This window comes from Rhinatrema bivittatum, chromosome 3 (assembly GCF_901001135.1).
Source record: "Rhinatrema bivittatum chromosome 3, aRhiBiv1.1, whole genome shotgun sequence".
Classification (NCBI taxonomy): Eukaryota; Metazoa; Chordata; class Amphibia; order Gymnophiona; family Rhinatrematidae; genus Rhinatrema; species Rhinatrema bivittatum.
Window position 1 is genome coordinate 374839085 of NC_042617.1, and position 23017 is coordinate 374862101.

The following is a 23017-nucleotide window of genomic DNA, read 5'->3' on the forward strand; positions in this document are numbered from 1 at the left end:
TTGGTGTCGGATGGGAAGGCCTGTCGAAACAGCCATGTTTTCAGTTTCTTTTTAAACTTGGGTGTGGAGGTTTCGGTACGCAGGTCTGGAGGCATGGAGTTCCAAAGTGAGGGGCCAGCAAGGGAAAAGGCCCTCTTGGTGGTGGAGGTAAGTTTGGTGGATTTGATAGGTGGCAGGTGTAGCATTCCTTGATGAGAGGTACGGGTTGGACGTGTGGAGGTGCGTATCATGAGGGGAGGATTGAGCCAGTGGATGTTTTCATGTATGATACTTTTATGAATAAGGGATAGGGTTTTGTAATGGATACGTGATTTGATTGGTAGCCAGTGTAATTCAATGAGGGTTGGTGTGATATGGTCTCTCTTTCTGGAGTTTGTGAGGATGCGAGCAGAGGCGTTTTGTAGGAGTTGTAAAGGTTTAATAGAAGTTGAGGGGAGTCCGAGGAGAAGGGCATTACAGTAGTCTAACTTAGAAAAAATGATTGATTGTAGGACTGTGCGAAAGTCAGAGAAGTGGAGAAGAGGTCGTAGTTTTCTTATTGTTTGCAGTTTAAAATAGCAGTCACTGAGGATGGATTTGATGAAAGGTTTAAGGGTAAGCTGATTGTCGATTAGGACACCCAAGCTTCGCGTGTGGGTAGGGATGGTGGTGGAAGTAAAGGATGGGGGAATGGAAGGTAATGGGTGTTGAGAAGAGATGATGAGGAGTTCAGTTTTTAGAGGTTAAGGGCATGAAAGCATATTGGTTAAGGTTAGTAATCCCCCATACCTTCTGCTAAAGGTAGTATCCGCCTCACCAGCAAGTTACCCCCAGGCACCCTTTTCTTCATTTCCATCCTCCAGCCTTTAGGAATCCACAATATTTATCCCATGTCCCTATGAATTATTTTACTGTTTTCATCTTACCTTCTCCACCTAATGGGCATTCCCAGCATCCACCACCCTCTCCATAAAGAAATATATCCTGATATTGGCTCTGAATTGTCCCCTCTGGAGTTTATTTCATGACTCCTAGTTCCACTTATTTCTTTCCAACAGAAAAAGTTCAATGTTCATGAATCATTAAAACCTTTCAGGTATCTGAAGATCTGTATCATATCTCCCTGCATCTCCTCTATTCTAGAATATACATATTTAGATCTTTCAGCTTCTCCTCATAAATCTTCTGATACTGACCCCCACACTATTTTGGTTGCCTTTCTCTGGACTGCCTCCATCCTGTCTCTATCCTTTCTGAGATATGGTCTCCAGAACTGAACACAGTACTCCAGGTGAGGCCTCACCAAGGACATGTACAAGGGCATTATCATCTCCTTTTTCTTACTGGTTATTCCTCACTCCTATGCAGACCAGCATTCTTCTGACTTTAGCTATCACCTTGTCACATTGCTTCACCATCTTCAGATCAGAAGACAATATTACCCGAATATCCCTCTATTGGTCCATGCACATCAGTCTTTCACACACACACAAATCCCCCCCCCCCCCCCCAATCATATACAGCTCTTTTGGATTACCTCATCCCAGATGCATGACTCTGCACTTCTTGGCACTGAATCCCAGCTGCCAAGTCTTCAACCACTGTTCAGGCTCTCTCAAATCACTTTTCATTCTCTCTACTCCATCAGGCATGTCCACTTTGTTGCAGATCTTAGTATATTCCGCAAATAGACAAAACTTTACGCAATGTCGTTCACAAAGATATTGAACAGAACCGGTCCCAACACTGAACCCTGTGGCACTCCATTAAACATGGTAAATAGAACTTACTCTGAAGAGAACCATTACATATTGTCTCATTTTATTCATAAGTGTCCTATGCGGGACCATATTGAAAGCTTTACTGAAATCCAAGTAGATCACATCAAGTGCTCTTCCCTGGATCCAATTCTCTAGCCACCCAAACAAAATCAGATTTGTCTGTCAGGACCTTCCCCTAATGAATCCACGCTGCCTTGGGTCCAGCAACCCACCCAATTGTAGATAGTTCACTAGCAATGTCTGTATTCATTTTACCATCACACAGGTGAGACTAACTGGCCTTTCGCTTCCAACCTTCTCTCTGCTGCCACTCTGGTGAAGCGGGACCACCACTGCCCTTCTCCAATCGTGTGGCTTCACTCCTCTTTCCAGGGATCTATTGAACAGGTCTTTCAGCAAACTCACCAGCAAATCTCTGAGCTCCCTCAGTCTAGATCTCTTTCCACCCAGGAAAGAACAATTCTGGTGGCTGTATCTCAAAAAAGATATAGTTCCACTGGAGAAAGTACAGAGAAGGGCAACCAAAATAACTGGCATGGAACAGCTGCTCTATGAGATAAGGTTAAGGAAGTTAGGTCTGTTCCGTTTGGAGAAGAGACGACTGAGGGGGGGATATGACAGAGGTCTACAAAATTGTGAAAGGACTTCAACAAGTTAATATAAATTGGTTATTTACTTTCTCAGATAAAAGAAGGACTAGGGGGCACTCCATGAAGTTAGCAAATAGTTCATTTAAAACAAATCGAAGAAAATTCTTTCACTCAGCGCATAGTTAAGCTCTGAAATTCATTGCCAGAGGATGTGGTTACAGCAGTTAGTGTAGCTGGGTTTAAAAAAGGTTTGGATAAATTCCTAGAGGAAAAATCCATAAACTGCTATTAATTATTAAGCAATAGTAGCTTGAGATTTATTTAATGTTTGGGTACTTGCCAAGTACTTGTGACCTGGAGAAAATTATTTCACTCAACGCACAATAAAGCTCTGGAATTTGTTGCCAGAGGATGTGGTTAGTGCAGTTAGTACAGCTGGGTTTAAAAAAGGTTTGGATAGGTTCTTGGAGGAGAAGTCCATTGACTGCTATTGATCAGGTTGACTTGAGGAATACCCACTGCTATTGCTGGCAGTGGTAGCATGGGATCTACTTAATGTTTGGGTACTTGCCAAGTACTTGTAGCCTGGATTGGCCACTGTTGGAAACAGGATACTGGGCTTGATAGATCCTTGGTCTGACCCAGTATGGCAATTCTTATGTTCTTGGATGTACCTCATATAACCCCATGGCCTTGTCCAGTTTCTGTTTTTCTAGTTCTTCCCATACATTCTCTTCTATAAATGGAGTTTCATCTACCCCACCCCCAACTACGCTCTTATCACCCATCAACAGTCCTTCTCCGGGATCTTAATTTCTCTCTCCATACATTGCTCCTCGTCACTTTTCAATTTCACTATACCACTTCTGGCTTCCCTTCTTTCTCTGATATATCTGAAAAATGTTTTGTCACCTCACTTTACCTATTTAGCAATCGTTTCTTCTACTTAGATGAAATTCATTCTAAGGCAAGGGTCCTAGACTTCAGGAAAATTAACTTTCTCAAAATGGGAGATTACACCAAGGAGTTGTTTGCTGAATGGGAAAATCTATGGCAAGCAGAAGGGCAATAGGCAAAACTAAAATGAAATATCATAAGGGCAAGTAACCTTATTAGGAATGTGAACAAAAGGGCAAAGGAAAACGAGACCATTCCGGTTTTCGAAAGAAGTAGCTGAAAAGGTAAGGGAGAAAAGATTAGCATTCATAAACTACAAGAGATCGCAAAAAGAGGAAGATAGGCGACAATATCTGGAAAAATTAAGAGAAGCTGGCAAAGTAGTCAGGAATATGAAAATTCAAATAGAAGAAAAAATAGCAAATATGGTAAAATGAAAGAAGGAATTGCAAAAGTAGCATTGTGAGAATGAAAGGTGAAGGGGAGGAATATGTAGAGGTTGATGAAGAAAAAGCAAAATTGCTTAACAAATATTTCTGTTCAGTGTTCACTATGGAAGGGCCTGGAGCAGGACCACATAAAACAAATACAAATAAGATTGGAAGCGAGGTAAACCTCAATCGATTTTCAGAACAGTGGGTTCATGAGGAGCTAACTAAACTTAAAGAAGATGATGGGGCCAGATGGGATATATGTTAGGGCACTAAGGAAACTTAGAGATGTCCTGGCAGCTCCACTGGCTGACCTTTTCACTGCTTCATTAAAGTTGAGTAGTTCCGAAAAACTGGAAAAGGGTTGATGTGGTTCCAATTCCTAAAAGTGGAAGTAAGAAGGAGGCTGGGAACTACAGGCCAATTAGTCTGACTTCTATGGTGAGCAAACTAATGGAATCACTGCTAAAACAGAGAATATAGCAATTTTTGGAATCCAATGGATTGCAATATCCTTGGCAGCATGGTTTTACCAGAGGTGAATCTTGTCAGACAAATCTGATCAATTTCTTTGATTGGGTAACCAAACAGTTGGATCAAGAGAGAGCGCTAGACGTAGTATACTTGGATTTCAGCAAGGCCTTTGACATAGTTCCACAGAGAAGATGGTGGATGCACAGAACAGCCTCCCAGTGGAGATGGTGTAGACAAAAACAATATCTGAATTCAAGAAAGCATGGGATAAATACAGGGGATCTCTAAGGAAATTATGGGAGTTGCAGTGCTGGATTGGTTGGATGGATGGGCAGTCTGGCTACGCCATATGGTCTTTTTCTGCAGTCATGTTTCTATGTTTCTATTAAGAAATTGGTTCATGTTGTAGCCTCATTCTCTCCCTCTCTTCCAGCAACCTCACCTATACATCGCCAGGCCGTAGTTTCTGGGAGCACATTTACATTTGCGTCCTCTTCTTAGGTCATGGCAATCCCTCAGTAAAATAAAGGATAATTTTTGTGCTTTTAACACTTGCTCTACTATCTTAAGGTCCTAAACTCCAATGTAGCTAGCTTCATTACAGATCTAGTGAATGCCTCCCTTTTGGAAGGTTTGCTGCCTTCCCTGCTAAAAACTGCAGTTGTTTGTCCATTTACTAAAGAAGACTATTGCTGATTTGCAGGACCCAGCAAATTATCACCCAATCTCCTCTTTACCACTGTTATCTGAAGTCGTTCTCAATCAATTGTAGGATTTTGTGAACTCCAATAACCTGTTAAACGGTGCACAATTCGGGTTTTGTTCTCTCCACAAAACAGAATCATTGCTTTTGTCAAGCTTTGACATCATAGTTCTTTTAGTGCTCGATATATCTTTGCGTTCGACACCTTGAACCACGACTTACTTTTTACATCTTCTGGGTGGCACTGGCATATCATCCACTGCGCTCTCTTGGTTTTCCTCTTTTCTGTAAAATCATTCCTTTAAGATCAATATCGGGGACACTACCTCCAAGACATAGCCTCTTTCTACAGGTGTTCCCCAGGACTCATAGCTTTCTCCTACTCTTTTCAATATCTGCTTAGCTCCCTTATGTTCTATTTTTGCTAGTTTGAATACTTCCTTTAAACAGTATGCAGACGACATATAGTTTTTCTTTCCTATAACATCTATGTTTGATTTTGCTTTCTCAAAGCTATCTTCTTGAATGGCTAAAATAAGAGATTGGCTATATGATAACAAGTTAGTACTAAATATTAAAAAGACTGAAATAGTGCTTTTGTCTAGAGTTAGTGTTTGCTGACTATCCACCTCTGTTCTCCTTTAGAGAACATGCAATCCCTAACAAATTGCAAGCTAGGGATCTAGGATAGTAGTTGATTCATCTTTGTCCCTTCGCCCACACATCAACACTCTTGTTCAAGAGTCTTACTATAAACTGCACATGCTGTGACCTTTCAAATTAGTACTTTTTTACTCAGATTTTCAAACACAAGCATTTATTCTATCCTCATTTGACTACTGCAATATTCTGTTTCTTGGTTTGCCACTTTCACATATAAAACTTTTACAGCTGATTCAGCATTCAGCAGCTCTCCTGATTTCTGGTACTTCATTGTGAGAACATATCTCTCCTGTTCTGTGCAACTTATATTGGCTACCAATCGAGTGGAGAGTTAAAGTTAATATTGACTTGCTTGTCTTTAAGGCTCTTCACAATCTTGTGCCTTCTTGTATTGTTTCTATAATTCATAGAAATCAGCCTATACAATCACTATGCTCTTTAAACAAAAGCCTATTAGAAATTTACTCACTTAGGGCCTCATTTTCCAATATCGCATTGGTATCGCATGCGATACCAAAAAGGGGTGTACCTTATGCTAATAAGCATGTGTATCGCGAATTGCACTATCAGCTATGCGAAAGGCTGTTATCACTATTAGCCCAATTTGGGCTACATTGCCAGTATATCGCGGTTCACGATGTCTCCTGACAGGCCTGTTTCAGTATGATGCAGGGGGGGGAGGGGGAGAGAGAGAGAGACTTACCATAGTGCCTACTCCCTAGACAGGTATTTGTATCCCTATGGGAGGCCCACCTAGTAACTCGAGGTGAGGGTTAAGTATTAGTGTAGGGGGTTAGGGGCCACTTTCACATTCAACGTGAGACGTACAAACAGAACAGTGGTCTCTTGTGAAGATTTGATGACCTACGGAGTGAGGAAACTCACTCAAAGATGAGATTTGTGCAATGTTCTCTCAACCTAGCTTGATGTTCCATCGTACACTGTTCTGTACTGTTCTGTTCTGTTCGTACATCTCACGTTGAATGTGAAAGTGGCCCCTAATCCCCTACACTAATACTTAACCCTCACCTCGAGTTACTAGGTGGGCCTCCCATAGGGATACAAATACCTGTCTAGGGAGGAGGCACTATGGTAAGTCTCTCTCTCTCTCTCTCTCTCTCTCATATCATACTGAAACAGGCCTGTCAGGAGACATTGTGAACTGCGATAAACCTTTACCGGCCTGTAGCGCACAACGTAACGCAAATGAAAGAGGTGTAGTTATTGGCCACGTTAGGAACAATGCGGCACACAATAAATCCTCCCTACTTTACATTTACTCCGCCCCCTGAATACGAAATTAAAAATTTGCATTCGCAAATCACGCTAACAGCAGTTAACGCGATTTGCAGAATTATCACACGCGGTAACTCCTTGGAAAATGAGGCCCTTAGTCATGCAAGCTTGGTAGAATCTAGCAAGCAGATCTTTCAAACAGCAGAGCCTCTGCTTTAGAACAACTTACCAGAGGAAATTGGAGCCAAACATGACTTACTCCATTTTTGTAAGCTTCTTAAGATGTACTTTTTTGCCATTGTGTTCTGGGTTTTTGCCAGTCTGCATTATTATACTGAGACTATTTATTTTGCTTGTTTTAATTTACCTGATGAAGTTTTTATGATTTACTGAAAACAAATGGTTTGATTTATTGTGAATGTTGTTTGTAATCAGCTGAGATTTGCAGATCAGCAGACTATAAGGTTTATAAATAAATAAAATAAATAAGTTAAATTAATACAAAAAAAGTTAACTTTGTTAATTCATTGTGGACCTACGAGTATATACAAGGGCAGTGCAACAACATTTGCCTTCAGAGCTATTAGCAATGCATGTGACCTTAGATTATAAAGGTCCTGCTAGTATAAGAGTATATATCCATACACAAAAAAAAGTATACACAACACTATTTGTGTCACAGCATTACGTTGTTTCATAAGGTATTTTGAGTTGTAACAAAATGGTATTTGTATAAAGAATATTTTTTGGAGAAATTTATTTGGTATATTTCCATTAAGTTTACTCCTCTGTCTGCTTTGGCCATGAGTGTTCCCTGCTGCAAACCCATAGCAGCACTAATTCACTGTCAAATGATGCTTACTGTACTGAGCTGCACTCCGTGGCAATAAATTCCAAAGGTCCTACCGAGAAAGTTTGTGTATAAGCCTGTATTTCCTGGGTTCCTCTTTTGTTTGGCTTTACCCAGGGCAAGTCTTGCCTCACAAATCTGCTTCACTTTTTTGAAGGAGTTAATAAACATGTGGATAAAGGTGAACCGGTAGATATAGTATACTTGGATTTTCAGAAGGCGTTTGACAAAGTTCCTCATGAGAGGTTTCTAGGAAAAGTAAAAAGTCATGGGATAGGTGGCGATGTCCTTTCGTGGATTGCAAACTGGCTAAAAGACAGAAAACAGAGAGTAGGATTAAATGGGCAATTTTCTCAGTGGAAGGGAGTGGACAGTGGAGTGCCTCAGGGATCTGTATTGGGTCCCTTACTGTTCAATATATTTATAAATGATCTGGAAAGAAATACGACGAGTGAGATAATCAAATTTGCAGATGACACAAAATTGTTCAGAGTAGTTAAATCACAAGCAGATTGTGATAAATTGCAGGAAGACCTTGTGAGACTGGAAAATTGGGCATCCAAATGGCAGATGAAATTTAATGTGGATAAGTGCAAGGTGATGCATATAGGAAAAATAACCCATGCTATAATTACACAATGTTGGGTTCCATATTAGGTGCTACAACCCAAGAAAGAGATCTAGGTGTCATAGTGGATAACACATTGAAATCATCGGTTCAGTGTGCTGCGGCAGTCAAAAAAGCAAACAGAATGTTGGGAATTATTAGAAAAGGAATGGTGAATAAAACGGAAAATGTCATAATGCCTCTGTATCGCTCCATGGTGAGACCGCACCTTGAATACTGTGTACAATTCTGGTCGCCGCATCTCAAAAAAGATATAATTGCGATGGAGAAGGTACAGAGAAGGACTACCAAAATGATAAGGCGAATGGAACAGCTCCCCTATGAGGAAAGACTAAAGAGGTTAGGACTTTTCAGCTTGGAGAAGAGACGACTGAGGGGGGAAATGATAGAGGTGTTTAAAATCATGAGAGGTCTAGAACGGGTAGATGTGAATTGGTTATTTACTCTTTCGGATTGTAGAAAGACTTGGGGGCACTCCATGAAGTTAGCATGGGGCACATTTAAAACTAATCGGAGAAAGTTCTTTTTTACTCAACGCACAATTAAACTCTGGAATTTGTTGCCAGAGAATGTGGTTAGTGCAGTTAGTATAGCTGTGTTTAAAAAAAGATTGGATAAGTTCTTGGAGGAGAAGTCCATTACCTGCTATTAAGTTCACTTAGAGCAGGGGTCAGGAACCTATGGCTCGGGAGCCAGATATGGCTCTTTTGATGGCTGCATCTGGCTCGCAAACAAATCTTTAATAAAAAAGTAAAAATCTAACAAAATTCCCCACCCTCCTTACACCCCTCAAGACCTCCAAAATTAATTTACTACAACCCCCACCCTCCTGACCCCCCCCCCCAAGACCTGCCAAAAGTCCCTGGTGGTCCAGTGGGGGTCCAGGAGCAATCTCCTGGACTTGGGCTGTCGGCTGCCAGTAGTCAAAAAGGCGCCAATGGCCCTTTGCCCTCACTATGTCACTGGGGTCGACCAATGGCGGCGGTAGCCCCTGTGACATAGTAAGGGCAAAGGGCCGTCGGCTGCCAGTAATCAAAATGGCATCGACGGCCCTTTGCCCTTACTATATCACAGGGGCTACCGCCGCCATTGGTCGACCACAGTGACATAGTGAGGGCAAAGGGCCGTCGGCACCATTTTGACTACTGGCTGCCGACAGCCCAAGTCCAGGAGATCGCTCCCGGACCCCCGCTGGACCACCAGGGACTTTTGGCAGGTCTTGGGGGGGGGGGGTTCAGGAGGGGGGGTTGTAGTAAATTAATTTTGGAGGTCTTGAGGGGCATCAGGAGGGTGGGGGGTTGTAGTAAATTAATTTTGGAGGTCTTGGGGGGCATCAGGAGGGTGGGGGGGGTTTGTTAGATTTTTTACTTTTTTATTAAAGGTTTGTCTGCGAGCCCTGGACCCCCACTGGATCACCAGGGATTTTTGGCAGGTCTTGGCGGGGGGGTTAGGAGGATGGGGGGGTTGTCGTAAATTAATTTGGCAGGTCTTGGGGGAGTCAGGAGGGTGGGGGGTTGTAGTTAGTATGGCTCTCACAGAATTACATTTTAAAATATGTGGGGTTCATGGCTCTCTCAGCCAAAAAGGTACCCGACCCCTGACTTAGAGAATAGCCACTGCCATTAGTAATGGTTACATGGAATAGACTTAGTTTTTGGGTACTTGCCAGGTTCTTGTGGCCTGGATTGGCCACTGTTGGAAACGGGATGCTGGGCTTGATCTGACCCAGTATGGCATTTTCTTATGTTCTTATGTTACTGCCGCCTGCAGGGACAGGACGAATAGGCAGATGGGGGGGGTCCGGGAACTGGTAAGTTATTCACCCAACTGCATCTCTTTGGACAGCTTATGCCTAATCATGCTAGCCATCTTACACTCAGAGGGTGCATTAGTGACCTCTCCTGCATGCCGATGACCCAAGTGCAGAATGACAACACCTTAATGGAGACCACTCAGTATCTGGTTGGCCGCCTTCCTGTCCAGGAAGCATGCCAACTCAGGAAGCGTCTGCTGCGAACGCATCAGAGTGGGTGCGATCATTTCATGAAAACCTTGAAATAATTGAGCCATGCAAATCCGCTATATTCTTTAGAAGCACCCAGAATGGAGTCCATGGAACTGAACAGGTTTGTGCTGAGGTGGGGATGTCGCAATGACTTAGGTACAGATACCCCCAGGTCTGTGCACCGCTCTGGCCAGCCCGATGGAGCCCCTTCTCAGCTGCCTGATCTGATCTGGCTGCCTCAGCAGAAGACTGCAAAGTCCCTGTTCTGCCAGCGCTGAAGATGCTGGCCTAGGGGCCTCCGCCGCTTCCATGAAGCTGTCAGCTGCATGCGGAGTGGAGACCCCAAGCATCCTCGCTCGCATTGTGACGAGCATTGCTAATAAAAGGCGTGCATCCTATAAAATAGGAAGCGCTGAGATATAAAATACATGTGGATAAAAAAAAAAATTTAATCTGAGCGTAAGATCAACAAAGAGAGAGAAAGAGCTGAGCTACTGCTCGCATGGTGGAAGTCTGAGGAATAAAGATAGTACTGGTTCTTTTACATTCATAGATAACTCCTTTTACCTAGGAGCAGGAATCAGAAACCTGGTGGGAGGGAGAGGTATTTTATTCCTTTCATAGCTTTCAGTTTCTAGATGTCTCAGACATGTGTTAGAGGAAAGAATCCCCTCACTTCAATCTTTTATCTTTTTAGCCCCGGGCAGAGCCCACAGAGTATCTGAGAAGAGAAGCTACCAAGAAACCGGTTTTGGGCAAATTCAGCAACCTTTTCAGCTCCACCCGAGGGAGAAGCAGCACCAAGAGCGTCCTGAGATCGCCCATCAGCTCGAATGGTAAGAAACCGCTTTCTCCTAACAAGGACTCCCCCATACCCAGAGCACCAGGAGAGGGGGGGGGGGGGGGGGGGCAGAGCCGCAGCCAGGCCCCCTCTGCCAGCGCTGCCCTCCGATTGAGAAGGAGAAGAGCAAGCGCAGCTTCCCAAAGAGAGCCTCCCCTGTCCCCAGTCTCTGACAGCTCCAGCCTGGCTCCCATCCAGCAGAGAAATGTGAGGCACGCCGCCAACACACCCGGCAAGAAAGGGGCCTAAGGCAGCCAGGGGCCAGGGCAAAGAGGGACCCAGTGGCCAAACCCAAGAGCCCAAGCCCCGGCAGCCCGGTGATGAATGGGAAGAAGCCCGTGCTAGGGTCCTGGGGCAGCGCCGAGGGCATCACCGCCACCTCAGGAGTGCAAATCGCCTCTGCAAACTCCCAGCTGGATGGCTGCAGCAGCTCAGATCCAAGTCCCCCCGGGGAGAGCAACTATGCCAAGACCAGGAGCTGGCCCCCAACCCCGGATGCCAGCCTGGCCACGATGCTAAAGGTAGATATCTACATGAACAAAACCCAGGAGGAAGGGCATGGAAAGGGAAAGGAGACTGAGCCTGGGCAGCGGCGGCGCCAAGAGATCAGGAGGAAAGAAGAGGAAAAAGAAGAAGAATCACCGCATTACCTCATCCATGGAAGAAGAGGGGGGCAGTGCAGTACCTGGAAGAATTTAAAAACCTCCGCCGGCCAGCCTTCAGCACCACATCAATGTGCTGCCCCTCTCAACCTATCAGGTGGTCCAGCGTGGATCGCATCAAGATGTTAAAACAGACAGTGTGAAGCCAAATACATCACTCTAGCAAAACTCTCAAAGAAGAAAAAAGGTTCAACTTGGAGGAAAGGCTAAAGAGGTTAGAAGAGATGGCTGAGGGGGGGAATATGATAGAGGTCTACAAATCATGAAAGGACTTGAACAGGTAAATGTGAAACATCTATTTTACTCTTTCAGATAATACCAGGACTAGAGGGCACTCATGAAGTTAGCAAGTAGCACATTTAAAACAAATCAGAGAAAATTATTTTCCTCAACGCACAATTAAGCTCTAGAATTTGTAACCAGAGGACGTGATTAAGTCAGTTAGTGTAGCTGGGTTAAAAAAGGTTTGGATGCGGAGGAGAAGTGTATAAACTGCTATTAAATCAACAGGGAATATGTTGACGGCATTAGTAACATGGGATATATTTAATGTTTGAGTACTTTCCAGGTGCTTGTGACTTGGACTGGCCCATGTAGGAGACAAAATACTGGACTTGATGGACCTTTGGTCTGACCCAGTATGGCATATCTTATGTTCTTATAGTTAACTAAAATTCTGGAAGAACTTGAATTTAAAAAGTACTGTAAAAATTCAGTTGACATAAAAAAAAAAAAAAAAAAAAACTTACAGCAATCCATGATGAAAATTGGTGGGGAGTACCAAACATCAGCAAGTTGCTTTTGGTAGTAAAGGCCGCTCCATTCAGCTTAACCCCATAACTACTGTCAAGGGTTATAACGACTGCGCTGTTCAGGTTACCCCAAACCTTCTGTTAAGGATAGAAACTGCCACTCCATGCAGGATACCCCCATGCAGAAGTGTTACCCCTAAAGTTAACACAGGTTACCCCACTTTTTCATTTCCATCCTCTAGCCTGTAGGGATCTAGCAGCAGCTTTAAATTGTGAATCAACAGCTACTCTAATGTTCTGCATGGAACCCTGAGCTCTCTGTCTCATCTATCCTCCTCCTATTTTTTTTGGTTCTCTTCACTCATGTCCTCCACTTAGCTAAACCTGCTCGGTGACCCACAATTCTAAGTCATTGATTCGTTACTCTTTCCTCTTTTTATCCATTCTCCGAGTCTTGTAATTTGATGGGCTTTTACTATTGCCTCTGTGTTCAAGAGGTGCAAGTTTTATACTTTCCATCCATCACTCGTGCTGCTATTCACTAACAGGCTTTGAACTGTCTCTTTACCAAATCCACCTGAATGAGTACAAATTTATGGCAGAAAAATGTAATCAAAACCAAAGCCCTCTTTGTTCCTCAATCCTCCATCCGTTTCCTCTATTCACTCTTCTCATTGTCTTGTCTCTCTCTACTGCACTGGTCTCTTTTAAACTGTCTAAAATAAAAACAAGCATTAAGTTATGCGTTGCCTTCTTTCACATGAGTGCTGGGGGTTGTTTTCATTAGTGTGCCATGCTTATCTCTGTAGTAACAACATTTAGATCAAGCCTGGTTGCAATTGCCAATACATTTGTCCATTTAAATAAATTAGTTCTTAGTTACCCAGTCAAAGATCTCGCAGTCCAAATGGCAATTAAGCTTCCACCTACAGGTGTCTCACAACAAACTACAGTATTTTATAGTAGACTTAGAAAGAATTATTGCTAGAGACAGACTGCCATCTGGTGACTACAAGGCATAATAACCAAATTGCAAATTCTCAATGACTATAACCAAAATAGATAAAACAGGAAAATTAAAGCTGGAAAAATGTATGTCTTTATATGAAGAATGCACTATTCAAACACCAAATTCAATGGCCGACACTTTCAAAATGCCTTAATGTAAAACAGTGATGCCCATGCTGATAAACAAATACTGCTGTAACTGCATCCTTCTCACAGAAACATTTATATGTTCTCTATCAGCTATTCCTGCTATGCTAAATTAGCTCACTCGGTATATAGGACAAATGATGCAGATAAAAATGATTCCACGAGCAAATGTGCAGAAAGATAATCATCCCTGTGCAGCACCAGGAAAGGACCTCGATCACATACAGAAGTAGTCAGAGGAAATAAATCAGAAGCATAACGGTGCAGTACCAGAGACAAACCGCAGACTGCAAGTAATATCCACATGAAACATTACATTTTATTTCCAAATTAAAAAACCTCAGCTGGAGAGGCTCAAACTAGCGAGTGGATAAAATATCTTAGCAGAAAACCTTAAGCATGCATTAGACCAAATGGCTCATCAAGAGAATGGAATTCCATGCGGCAAAGACAACATCTACTTGGCCAGCCGTGGTCTGCGGCCCGTGGCCAAAGGCAGTCACTGAGAAGCACTGCCATGGGGGAGATCTGGGTTGGCTTCCCAAGCTCAGCTTCTGCTTTTCAGGCTGGTTAAGGCTGGGCCTGTTGCACACAAAATGATTACACTGAGAGTTAGGAACCTCAATCGTCCCCTTTGAAAATGGACTAGGGCCGAGCACCTACACTTTGCAGCCCTGCATCACTAAAAAGCGGGCAGCAAAAATTAACTTAGCACTGATTCTCAGCACTAAGCACCAAACCTAGACTCCTACATCTAGGAAAATTAAGTGTGGGTCTACATTTAGGGTATTAAGTTTTAGGGCCCTAAATTTAGGTACATTTTCAGCCTAAAATTCAAAACCCTAAGTAGAGTTGAAAATCTCCCTTAATTTTGGCACCAAGCATTTTTTATTTTTTATTTTTTTTTAATATTGATACCATCGTGACCAAAATCAAGGTGCACGTATATCAAATTCCTGAGGAATCTGCAGTCTATGGCCCCTGGTCCTGGACTGCTGCTGTGATAAATGGGGAAGAGAGAGTGTTAAAACTAGGGGAAATCCCAGGGCAGTTAGGGAAAGGATTGTCGATTGTGCATCATTAAAACCTTACAGTTATTTGAAGGCCTGCATCATATCTCCCTTGTGCCTCCTTTCCTCCAGGATACACATATTTCGATCCTTCAACCTCTCTTCATAAGTCATTTGATGGAGACCCCCCCCCCCCCCACACACACACACACACCATTTTTGTCGCCCTTCCCTGGACCGCCTCCATCCTCCAGGAGACTATCTCAAAAGAGACAGAGACAGGGTGGATGCACAATCGACAAACCTTTTCCATTGGAAAGAAATCAGTAGAACTAGGGGTCACGTAATGAAATTCCAAGGACAACGAATCAGAACCAATGTCAGGAAGTATTTCTTCATGGAGAGGGTGGTGGATGCCTGGAATGCCCTTCCAGATGAAATGGTGAAGACAAAAACAATGAAAGATTTCAAAGGGGCATGGGATAAACACTGTGGCTCGTTAAAGGCTTGAGAATGGAAATGAAGTGCTTGGGGGTAAACTTGCTGGTGTGGCGGTTACTAGCCTAAATCAGTAAGCCTTCATACTGTTGATGCAACTCCATTATACCTCTCTGATTTAATGCCAGGGGAAAAGAAGAATTAGATTCAGACAGCAACCAACAAGGACACTGAATTTTGCAGTCTGAGAAAACAAGCAACTTGCAGATGCAGCTGTTACTACCTTGATCAATAAGTCTGATACTTTTGATGCAACTCCAATGGCAAGAGGTAACAGGGAATTGGACTCGGACAGCAACCAACAAGGGCCCTGACTTTGACGGTTTGGGAAACTAAGGATAGGGGTGACCTGTGACCTGTATGGCGCGGCAGATGCTACCATAGGCTTGCTGGGCAGACTGGATGGACCATTTGGTCCTTTTCTGCCATTATATTCTATGTTTCTATGAATGAAAGCTTATAGTGCTGTACATCCCAGTAAATTCTAGTTCCAGTTGAATTGGAAGCCCGAAGTGATAAAAAGATTGACAGCACACCTCCTCTTCCAAAAAAAAAAAAAAAAAAATACGTGCATACATCAAATATTTTGGTAGCTGGATCTTATAGAACATTTCTGGTCGTACAGCATGGCAGCACAATACAATATATCCAAGTGACTTTTCAAGCGTTGCGTGCATAAAAATTAGCACTTGAGCATATAAAATAGCACATACATGAATATGTGCTATTTTCAAAACTGCAACTTTACACTCATAAAGTGGGATCCAACAGTAACTCTGTGCGTGTAAGAAAGGGGCATGGCAGAGCCGTTCCAGGGCGGGGCCAACATTTACACACACAAGTTGCTTTTCTAAAGCCTGCCAAAGTGACACAAATATGTCTTTTGCTTCTGCTCAATATCTGATGTAAATGATCATAAATGTCATTCAAGTGAAAAAATGACGGTGTAGAGGGTTTGAGTGTAATGGGGGGACTTCAGGATGAAGCGTCAGGAGGGTCTTCACGAGCTGCCGATTGGCAAACTTGTAGACTAAATGGTAAAACTGGTTATTTCATTGCCATGCCCCATGTTACAAAATACCCTGATTCACGCATGTAAAAGCCAGCTTACGGGGGTAAAAGCATTAAATTAATGCGATAAACATGTACACACGTATCCTCGTAAAACTGGAAGTACAAATATGCGAGTGTATGAGTTGCGCACATTTGTCCAGCTAATTTCCAACTTATTTGGCTAAGTAGCGCTTTTCCCATTAATTAGATGGACAAAATTGAACTTATTTGGATAAGTAGCAGCACTTATCCGGCTACACAGCCGGAGAAGTCTGAAAAGTGCTACTTGTCCATCTAAGTAGAGCGCTTTTCAGACTTATCTGACTACCTGCCACTATTTAGCCAGCTAAATCGGTATTTATCCGAATAAGTCCGAAATTGCGTGTCTTGCGGTTTTTACATATACGAGCAGTTGTGCGCGCAGACGTACTCGTATTTTATCTTTTCCGCGCAGGTTATTAAATACTAGAGATGTGAATCGTGTGCCAGATCATCTTAACGATCAGATTCGGCTGGGGGGGGGGGGGGGAAATCTGATCGTTAAGATATGTGAATTGGAATCGTTTCCGATTCCAATTCACATCGCTAATTTATTTTTTAGGGAGGCCTGTGCCGCTAAAAAAAAAAAACCCCACCCGACCCTTTAAATCGACCCCACCCTCCTGACCCCCCCCCAAAACCTTTTAAAATTACCTGGTGGTCCAGGGGGGCCTCGGGGGGAGGAGAGATCCAGGGGGGCCTCGGGGAGAGATTTCCCGTTCCCAGGCATCAGCTGTTCTAAAAAAAAATGGCGCCGATGCCCCTTTGCCCTTACCATGTGACAGGGTATCCGTGCCATTGGCCGGCCCCTGTCACATGGTAGGAGCACTGGATGGCCGGCGCCATCTTTAAAGATGCCAAAATGATGCCAAAATGGTGCCAATGGTCCGAGAGCGAGAGATCGCGCCGGGACACCCCCCCCCCCCCCGGACCACCAGGTAATTTAACATTTTGGGGGGGGGGGTTCGGGAGGGTGGGGGAGGGTAAGGAATTGGTTTTAAAGGGTCGGGGTGGGTTTAGGGGTTGTTTTGGTGTGCCGGTTTTCCCGCCCTCCCCCAAATAATTTCCGTGCCCTATTTAACGATACAATACAAATGCCCCCGACGATAAATCGGGGGCATTTGTATTGTATTGTGCACTCTAACGATTTAGGACGATTTTTAAATTATCTGACGATAATTTTAATCATTCAAAAACGATTCACATCCCTATTAAATACTATAGCAACTTTGCATGTGCCCGTATGCATGCGTAAATGAGCAGATGTGAGCAGTTTTGAAAGTTGGGCTCATAAATATTATGAGCGCTATATGCAAGCGGGAGAGATGAGTAACTCAGGATTGCAGCTTTGGCACAGTACAAGGGAAGTGCAGCTTCAGAGAGCGTGCATGGCAAAGTACCCTATGCTGTTTAATTATTCAAGGGCACAGTCAGACACTGCCTGCTGCCCAGAAACCAGCTAAGCAAAGAGGAAAACTAAAAAGTTAGACCAAGCCAGATTTTTTGCTGGATTGGTTGTTCCTCGTCCTTTCTCCTTTTCCTTCCAGCTGAATTAGAAACCAAGATCCTGGTGCCATGAGCCTTCATTTGCAAATGATAATAATAATAATAATGTCTTATGCATTTTACATAGCGACTCACCATCAAAAGGCTCTCCAAGGGTGTTACAATCAATAAAATACCAAAATCAATACCATTCAAACATATCAAGAAAAAATTAAATAAATAAATAGGTTACCCAGGAATTTTTCCCCCGATTTTAATAAATCCATCCACCGTTCTTAGTCTGATTAAGGCAACAATGGAGCACTAGCGCACTCCTCAGGAACCCTGCATCATGGGCTCTAAATCCTACCAGGTCTCGCGCCCCCTGAGGCCGTGATTGCTCCCTCCGCACCATCCTCAGTCCCGGAGAACCTGGGTGCAGAAGTGTACAGCGCTTGCCATTGAACCACCAGGCTGACCTCCAAATCATATTTTTATTTTTTAAGAACTCACTGTGCTGAGTTCTGCCTCCAGGGCTGGGAGTCCAGAAAGTTCACAGCAAAGCTACTCGCATCATTACTCTCTCCTGGGGGTAGGGGGGGCAAAATAAAATCAGCTTCCTTTATTCAGTTTACAGTAAAAGCTTTTATCTGAGGTTGGGCAGCCAGAGCAAAAGGGACAAAAAAATGGCTTTTTGCACTTTGGGTTGCCAAGTGGCTCCAGATTTTCAGGACAGGTTGAGCCAGTCCTGGTTTTACTCCCGTGCATGCTGGGACTTGTAATCTTGCTTTTCTTAGAGAAATCCAGCATGCAATTTGGGTAAAACCAGGACTGGATCAACCTATCCTGAAAACCTGGAGCCAGTTGGCAACCCTGGTTGCACTGATGGTGCTTTTTCAACAAGTTTCAATGAAAGGAGTGGGTTCCCAGTTGCTCCGACTTTCCAGCTTTGGATATAAGTTTTCCTGTAACCTAATAAAGGTAATTAATTTTATTTTGCTTCTGTTCCACTTTACCTCTGAGAAGAGCACGAGTTGGTGGTTTTCTGAAATCCAAAAATGAGCTGAAAGCAAACAAAGCGCAGCCATGGTATGTGATCTTGCCTTACACGTCTCCTCTTCTACGACAGAAGTTTGTAGAAAGCGTTGCTGCTCTGGGTTTTAATGAGATCGCTGAAACTCACCGTACTTATCTCTCAGTCCAACGGTACAGCGGAAGACTCCGCCAAAGGCGACATCCTCTCCATATATAACTGCAAAACACAAACACAAAACTGCTGCTCAGGTTTTCCTGCAGAAATTCATCAGAAACCCAGTTGTCATTGGCAGAAATGACACTCTCAGTAATGCAACATTTTGTGGCTAAACAGATGTACAAAGGGCAAGAATGCTTCTTTTAAATACTAAGGATTTACTCAACTTCACTTTGCGCTTCGCATTTTAAGTTGAATGCCTTCTCACTGAGTTTAAGTCGGATGAAAAATCCATGCTTTAAATTAAATTAATCAATCGGATACGCTCAGGCAAAGCACTGTAAAGAATCCAGACACAGTATAATAAACAAGGCTAGAGAAAAATATAGGAAGACTGACAAAAAAAAGCAACACAATTACAAGACTGACCGAAGAATAACAAGCAGGAAGGGGAAAAGGTACAATTTCAGAGACAAGAATGTTATCCTAGTAACCATAAGTTAAAAAAAAAGCGTTTTGCCCCTGTAAATTGGCCATCTGAAAAAACTTTCTAGCCTCCACACGGCAAAAGCTCGACGCGTGTTTTTGAGAGGCCTTGAAAGGAGGCATTCCCAGGGGCGCGTTTAGATGGGGAAGGAAAAAGGATGCATTTTCAAACCACAAAATAAGGTTCTTTTCAAGCCAAATTTTACCAGCACAGACTGCAGGTGCATGTACCGACACTGTAATGGCACTTTCATAGATACGTTTTGTAACCAAACTAAATATATGTGCCTCTCTGTAAACCGATGTGATGGTGCATTACTAAATGACGGTATAGAGAAGATTTTAATAAGAGACCAGGATAATGGCATACCCATGGCAGCTCTCAAAGAAGGCACCTACACAACGGGTCTTTGTCTCAGTGCGCTCAGTTTGAAAAAATGCTCCATTCATCAGGTCAAAAGAGGGCATGAAGTCTTTTACTGGGACCGACAGCAGAACATCCAAAGATGACGAAATGCATAGTCTCTAAAACGCTGTGGAAGTCTTTTCCACGGGTGTCGTCCACCAGCGAGCTCTTTAGGGCTCATGCAGAGAGAAGAAGAAAGGTGAACGTTGGCCGTGCAGCACTAGAGGCACAACAACAAATAATACAAAAGTGAGCAAAAGGATCTTAACCATAATCTGTTCGATTTACATTTTCCTGCTGGTTCTCCTCACCCAGACGAAGAAAGAAAAAAACAAAAACCTCATAGTCAGTCTGGCTGATCCAATCTTTTCCAGAGTCCCCCAGCATGAAAGAGAGAGAATTAGCCATGGGCAAAACCTAAATCTGTTTGTGGATCTGGAACTAGTGAATGGCGAAAGACATGAGCAAAGACAACCCCCTTAGAGAGCTACGGGTTCAGGTAAGAGAGAAAGACAGAGGACAGTGTTACATCAGCACAGGACAGAATGTATCTTGCAAATATTCAAAATATAAAAACAAACGATAAAAGAAAAGGAATCCAAGCATACACCAAGATTTGTGGTTTTAACTTGAGGGGATTCGGGGGGCGGATGTACCTCTCACTCAAAACTGCTCATTGGAAGGCGGGGACTATACTAGCAAAACAGGGTGAAATTGCAATGGCTAGATTGGAGGCTTTACTTGTGGTAAAATTAGCTTATACATGCAAACTTTGAGCAAAGTATCATTATCTGCAAGAATAATGCAGCGGTTACATTTTCAGATGTTACCTCTGCACGGTCTGAAAGGAATGCAATTTAAAGTTTAATGCATGGGAGAATATGGCTCGCCATGGTTCGCCAGAGAATACTGAAAATACTTTTAAATCCAGGAATTTAAGATTGGCTCATTTCCCCGGGTCACTAATATTTCAGGCATATATCTATGTTTAAAAGTTCTTTGAAGGAAGCTTTAGGTATCTCAGAATCCTTTTATCCTCCAGTTACTCGTCCTGTTTACTGACCACTTAAAGGGGAGGAGGACAAAGAGAATCTGTTTGTACATCCAGTTCAGTTTAGAAGAAAGTTCACAGACAGTATTTTATCTGCTGAACTGTTACCATCTTCCCTAAGCTATTGGCGATTCTGACTTTAGAATCAGATAAAGATTGGGTTCTTTGTCTGTTTTGCCCAAGCAGGATAAAATATTTTCCTGTTACATCAGGAAGCAGGCTAAGTGTGTAACTCGTGAAACCTAACTTCGTAGAAAGTGTTTTTTTAGTCTTAAGACAGAAAGTCAGTGCTGTGGAGGCCTTTTGCCTGTCTTAAATATCCTTGTAGATGAAGGGTGAAATAACAAAATACATATTTACTCTTTGATTCTGATCAGTTTGACATTTTGTTTTTCAGTCCCATAATTAAGAGGGTAATGAAGAAAGCTGATGATTCATTGCCTTCTTTGGATTCTCATTTGTTCTTTTGATTTATTCTGGTCTGATGAATGACCCTGTTTATTTGATGATGACTCTTTTTCCTTTCTCAATTCCCCCTGCTTTCTCGGGGGTCCTGCTGTGATTCATATGTCCGTTTGCCAAAGCAAGAATCATGCTTGCCTTTCGAGGAGTACATCTTCAAGAACGGTTTATTGTAACGTGACGAGTATGATTATTTTCTTTGCTTACGTATTATAAATTGAGAAAACAGCAGAATGTGCCCATTCTGAGAACTGCTGAAAGCCAGGGGCTAATCCTGAGGACTCAGCTGGCTGTTGTGCAAACACCTTCTAAGACTGTGGAGAGGAAGGAAATAACCAAATTGGGATGGCAGCTGGAAAAGGACCGTGTCAGATAGGAGGCGATATCCTAAGGGAGGGGGGTCATGCTCTGTGCATGGCAGTGTGGAAAGGAATAACTGGGCAGACTGGATGGGTCAGTGAACTTTTTCTGCTAGTAGTAAAAGCCCATCCAAGAATGGGGAAGTATTGTGATGTGTAGGAAGTGCATAACTGGGATGTGTGGTAGTAGTGTGCGCGCGGAGTTTGGGTGTACTATGTGGTAGTAGGGAGCGGATTTGACAATTCAAAGAGAGGGGCAGATCTCAACTTCCCTATGTAGTAGCAGAGAGTGGACTGGACAATACAAGAAGAGGGGGAAGAGCCGGAGAGTTACAGGGAGAGATGGGGCAGAGCCGGAGAGGACAGGTAGATATGGGGTTGGAGCTCAATTTCCATTCAAAGAGAGGGAGTGGAGCTGGAGAGTACAGGAAGGGAAAGAGAGGGGCAGAGCTCAATTTGCATACTAGCAATGCAGGTGTGGGGAAACTTTCCTCTTTATTAGATAAACTAAGGAAGACTCTCTTTCTTTTTTTAAGACAGGGCAGAGATGGGGGAAGATTGAAAATGCAGGGAAAACAGATCCAAGAAAGTAATGAGGTCAGAAGATGATACAGAGTGTAATCTAACAATAGTACATCTAGAATTGTATGGCAACTTAAGAGAGCACATTTTATGAAATAAGATTTATATTGATCCATTTCACAAACCCCTCTACCCTCTCCAGTTCTCTCACACTCCCACTTCTCCGGCTTTCTCGCATCACCTCCATCCCCATCCCCACTGGTGCTCTCGCACTGTCAGCTCCCCCCCGTCACTCACACTGCTGGCTATCCTGAACCTCCTCCACTCTTCCCATCCACTTTCCCCCACTGTTCTCTCTCACACACACTTTGCTGTCCTCCCCTCACCATGCTCTTTCAAATACCCCTACACTCCCCCATGCTCTAACACCCTCTGCACTATTCCCATCATGCTTTCTCTCATACCCCCTCCCCCATCAATGCTCTCAGAGATTCGCACTCCCTTTACTTCCCTATTCTCTTCTCCTGTGTTCTGCCTCTCACAACCCTTCCACTCCTAATCATACTCTTGTGCCACCACACTTCCTTGTACCTTCTCCACACTCTCCAATGCTCTCTTCTGTCCTGCAACGCCCTACCATCCCCAAACAGTGTGGTACTCTCTGCAATGCCCATTCCCCAGCTTTCAACCCTCTCCTCAAGACCTCAACTCACCATCTCCCCTAATATTCAGCCATCTCATGCCCAACCTGCAGCACTTGGTCACTTAGACTCGCTCTAGCCTTCACCTTGAAGGCTGCATGATGCA

The 23017-nt window shown here is 43.4% G+C and overlaps 1 protein-coding gene across 2 annotated transcripts in view; it reads right to left on the minus strand.

Moving 5' to 3' along the window:
* Window positions 1-23017, minus strand: part of BCKDHB (branched chain keto acid dehydrogenase E1 subunit beta) — a 624159-nt gene that overhangs the window by 567679 nt on the left and 33463 nt on the right. For both annotated transcript variants that reach the window (XM_029595551.1, XM_029595552.1), the window contains exon 3: window positions 18916-18984. In XM_029595551.1, the coding sequence (XP_029451411.1) occupies window positions 18916-18984 (69 nt within the window). The remainder of the gene's footprint in view (window positions 1-18915; window positions 18985-23017) is intronic.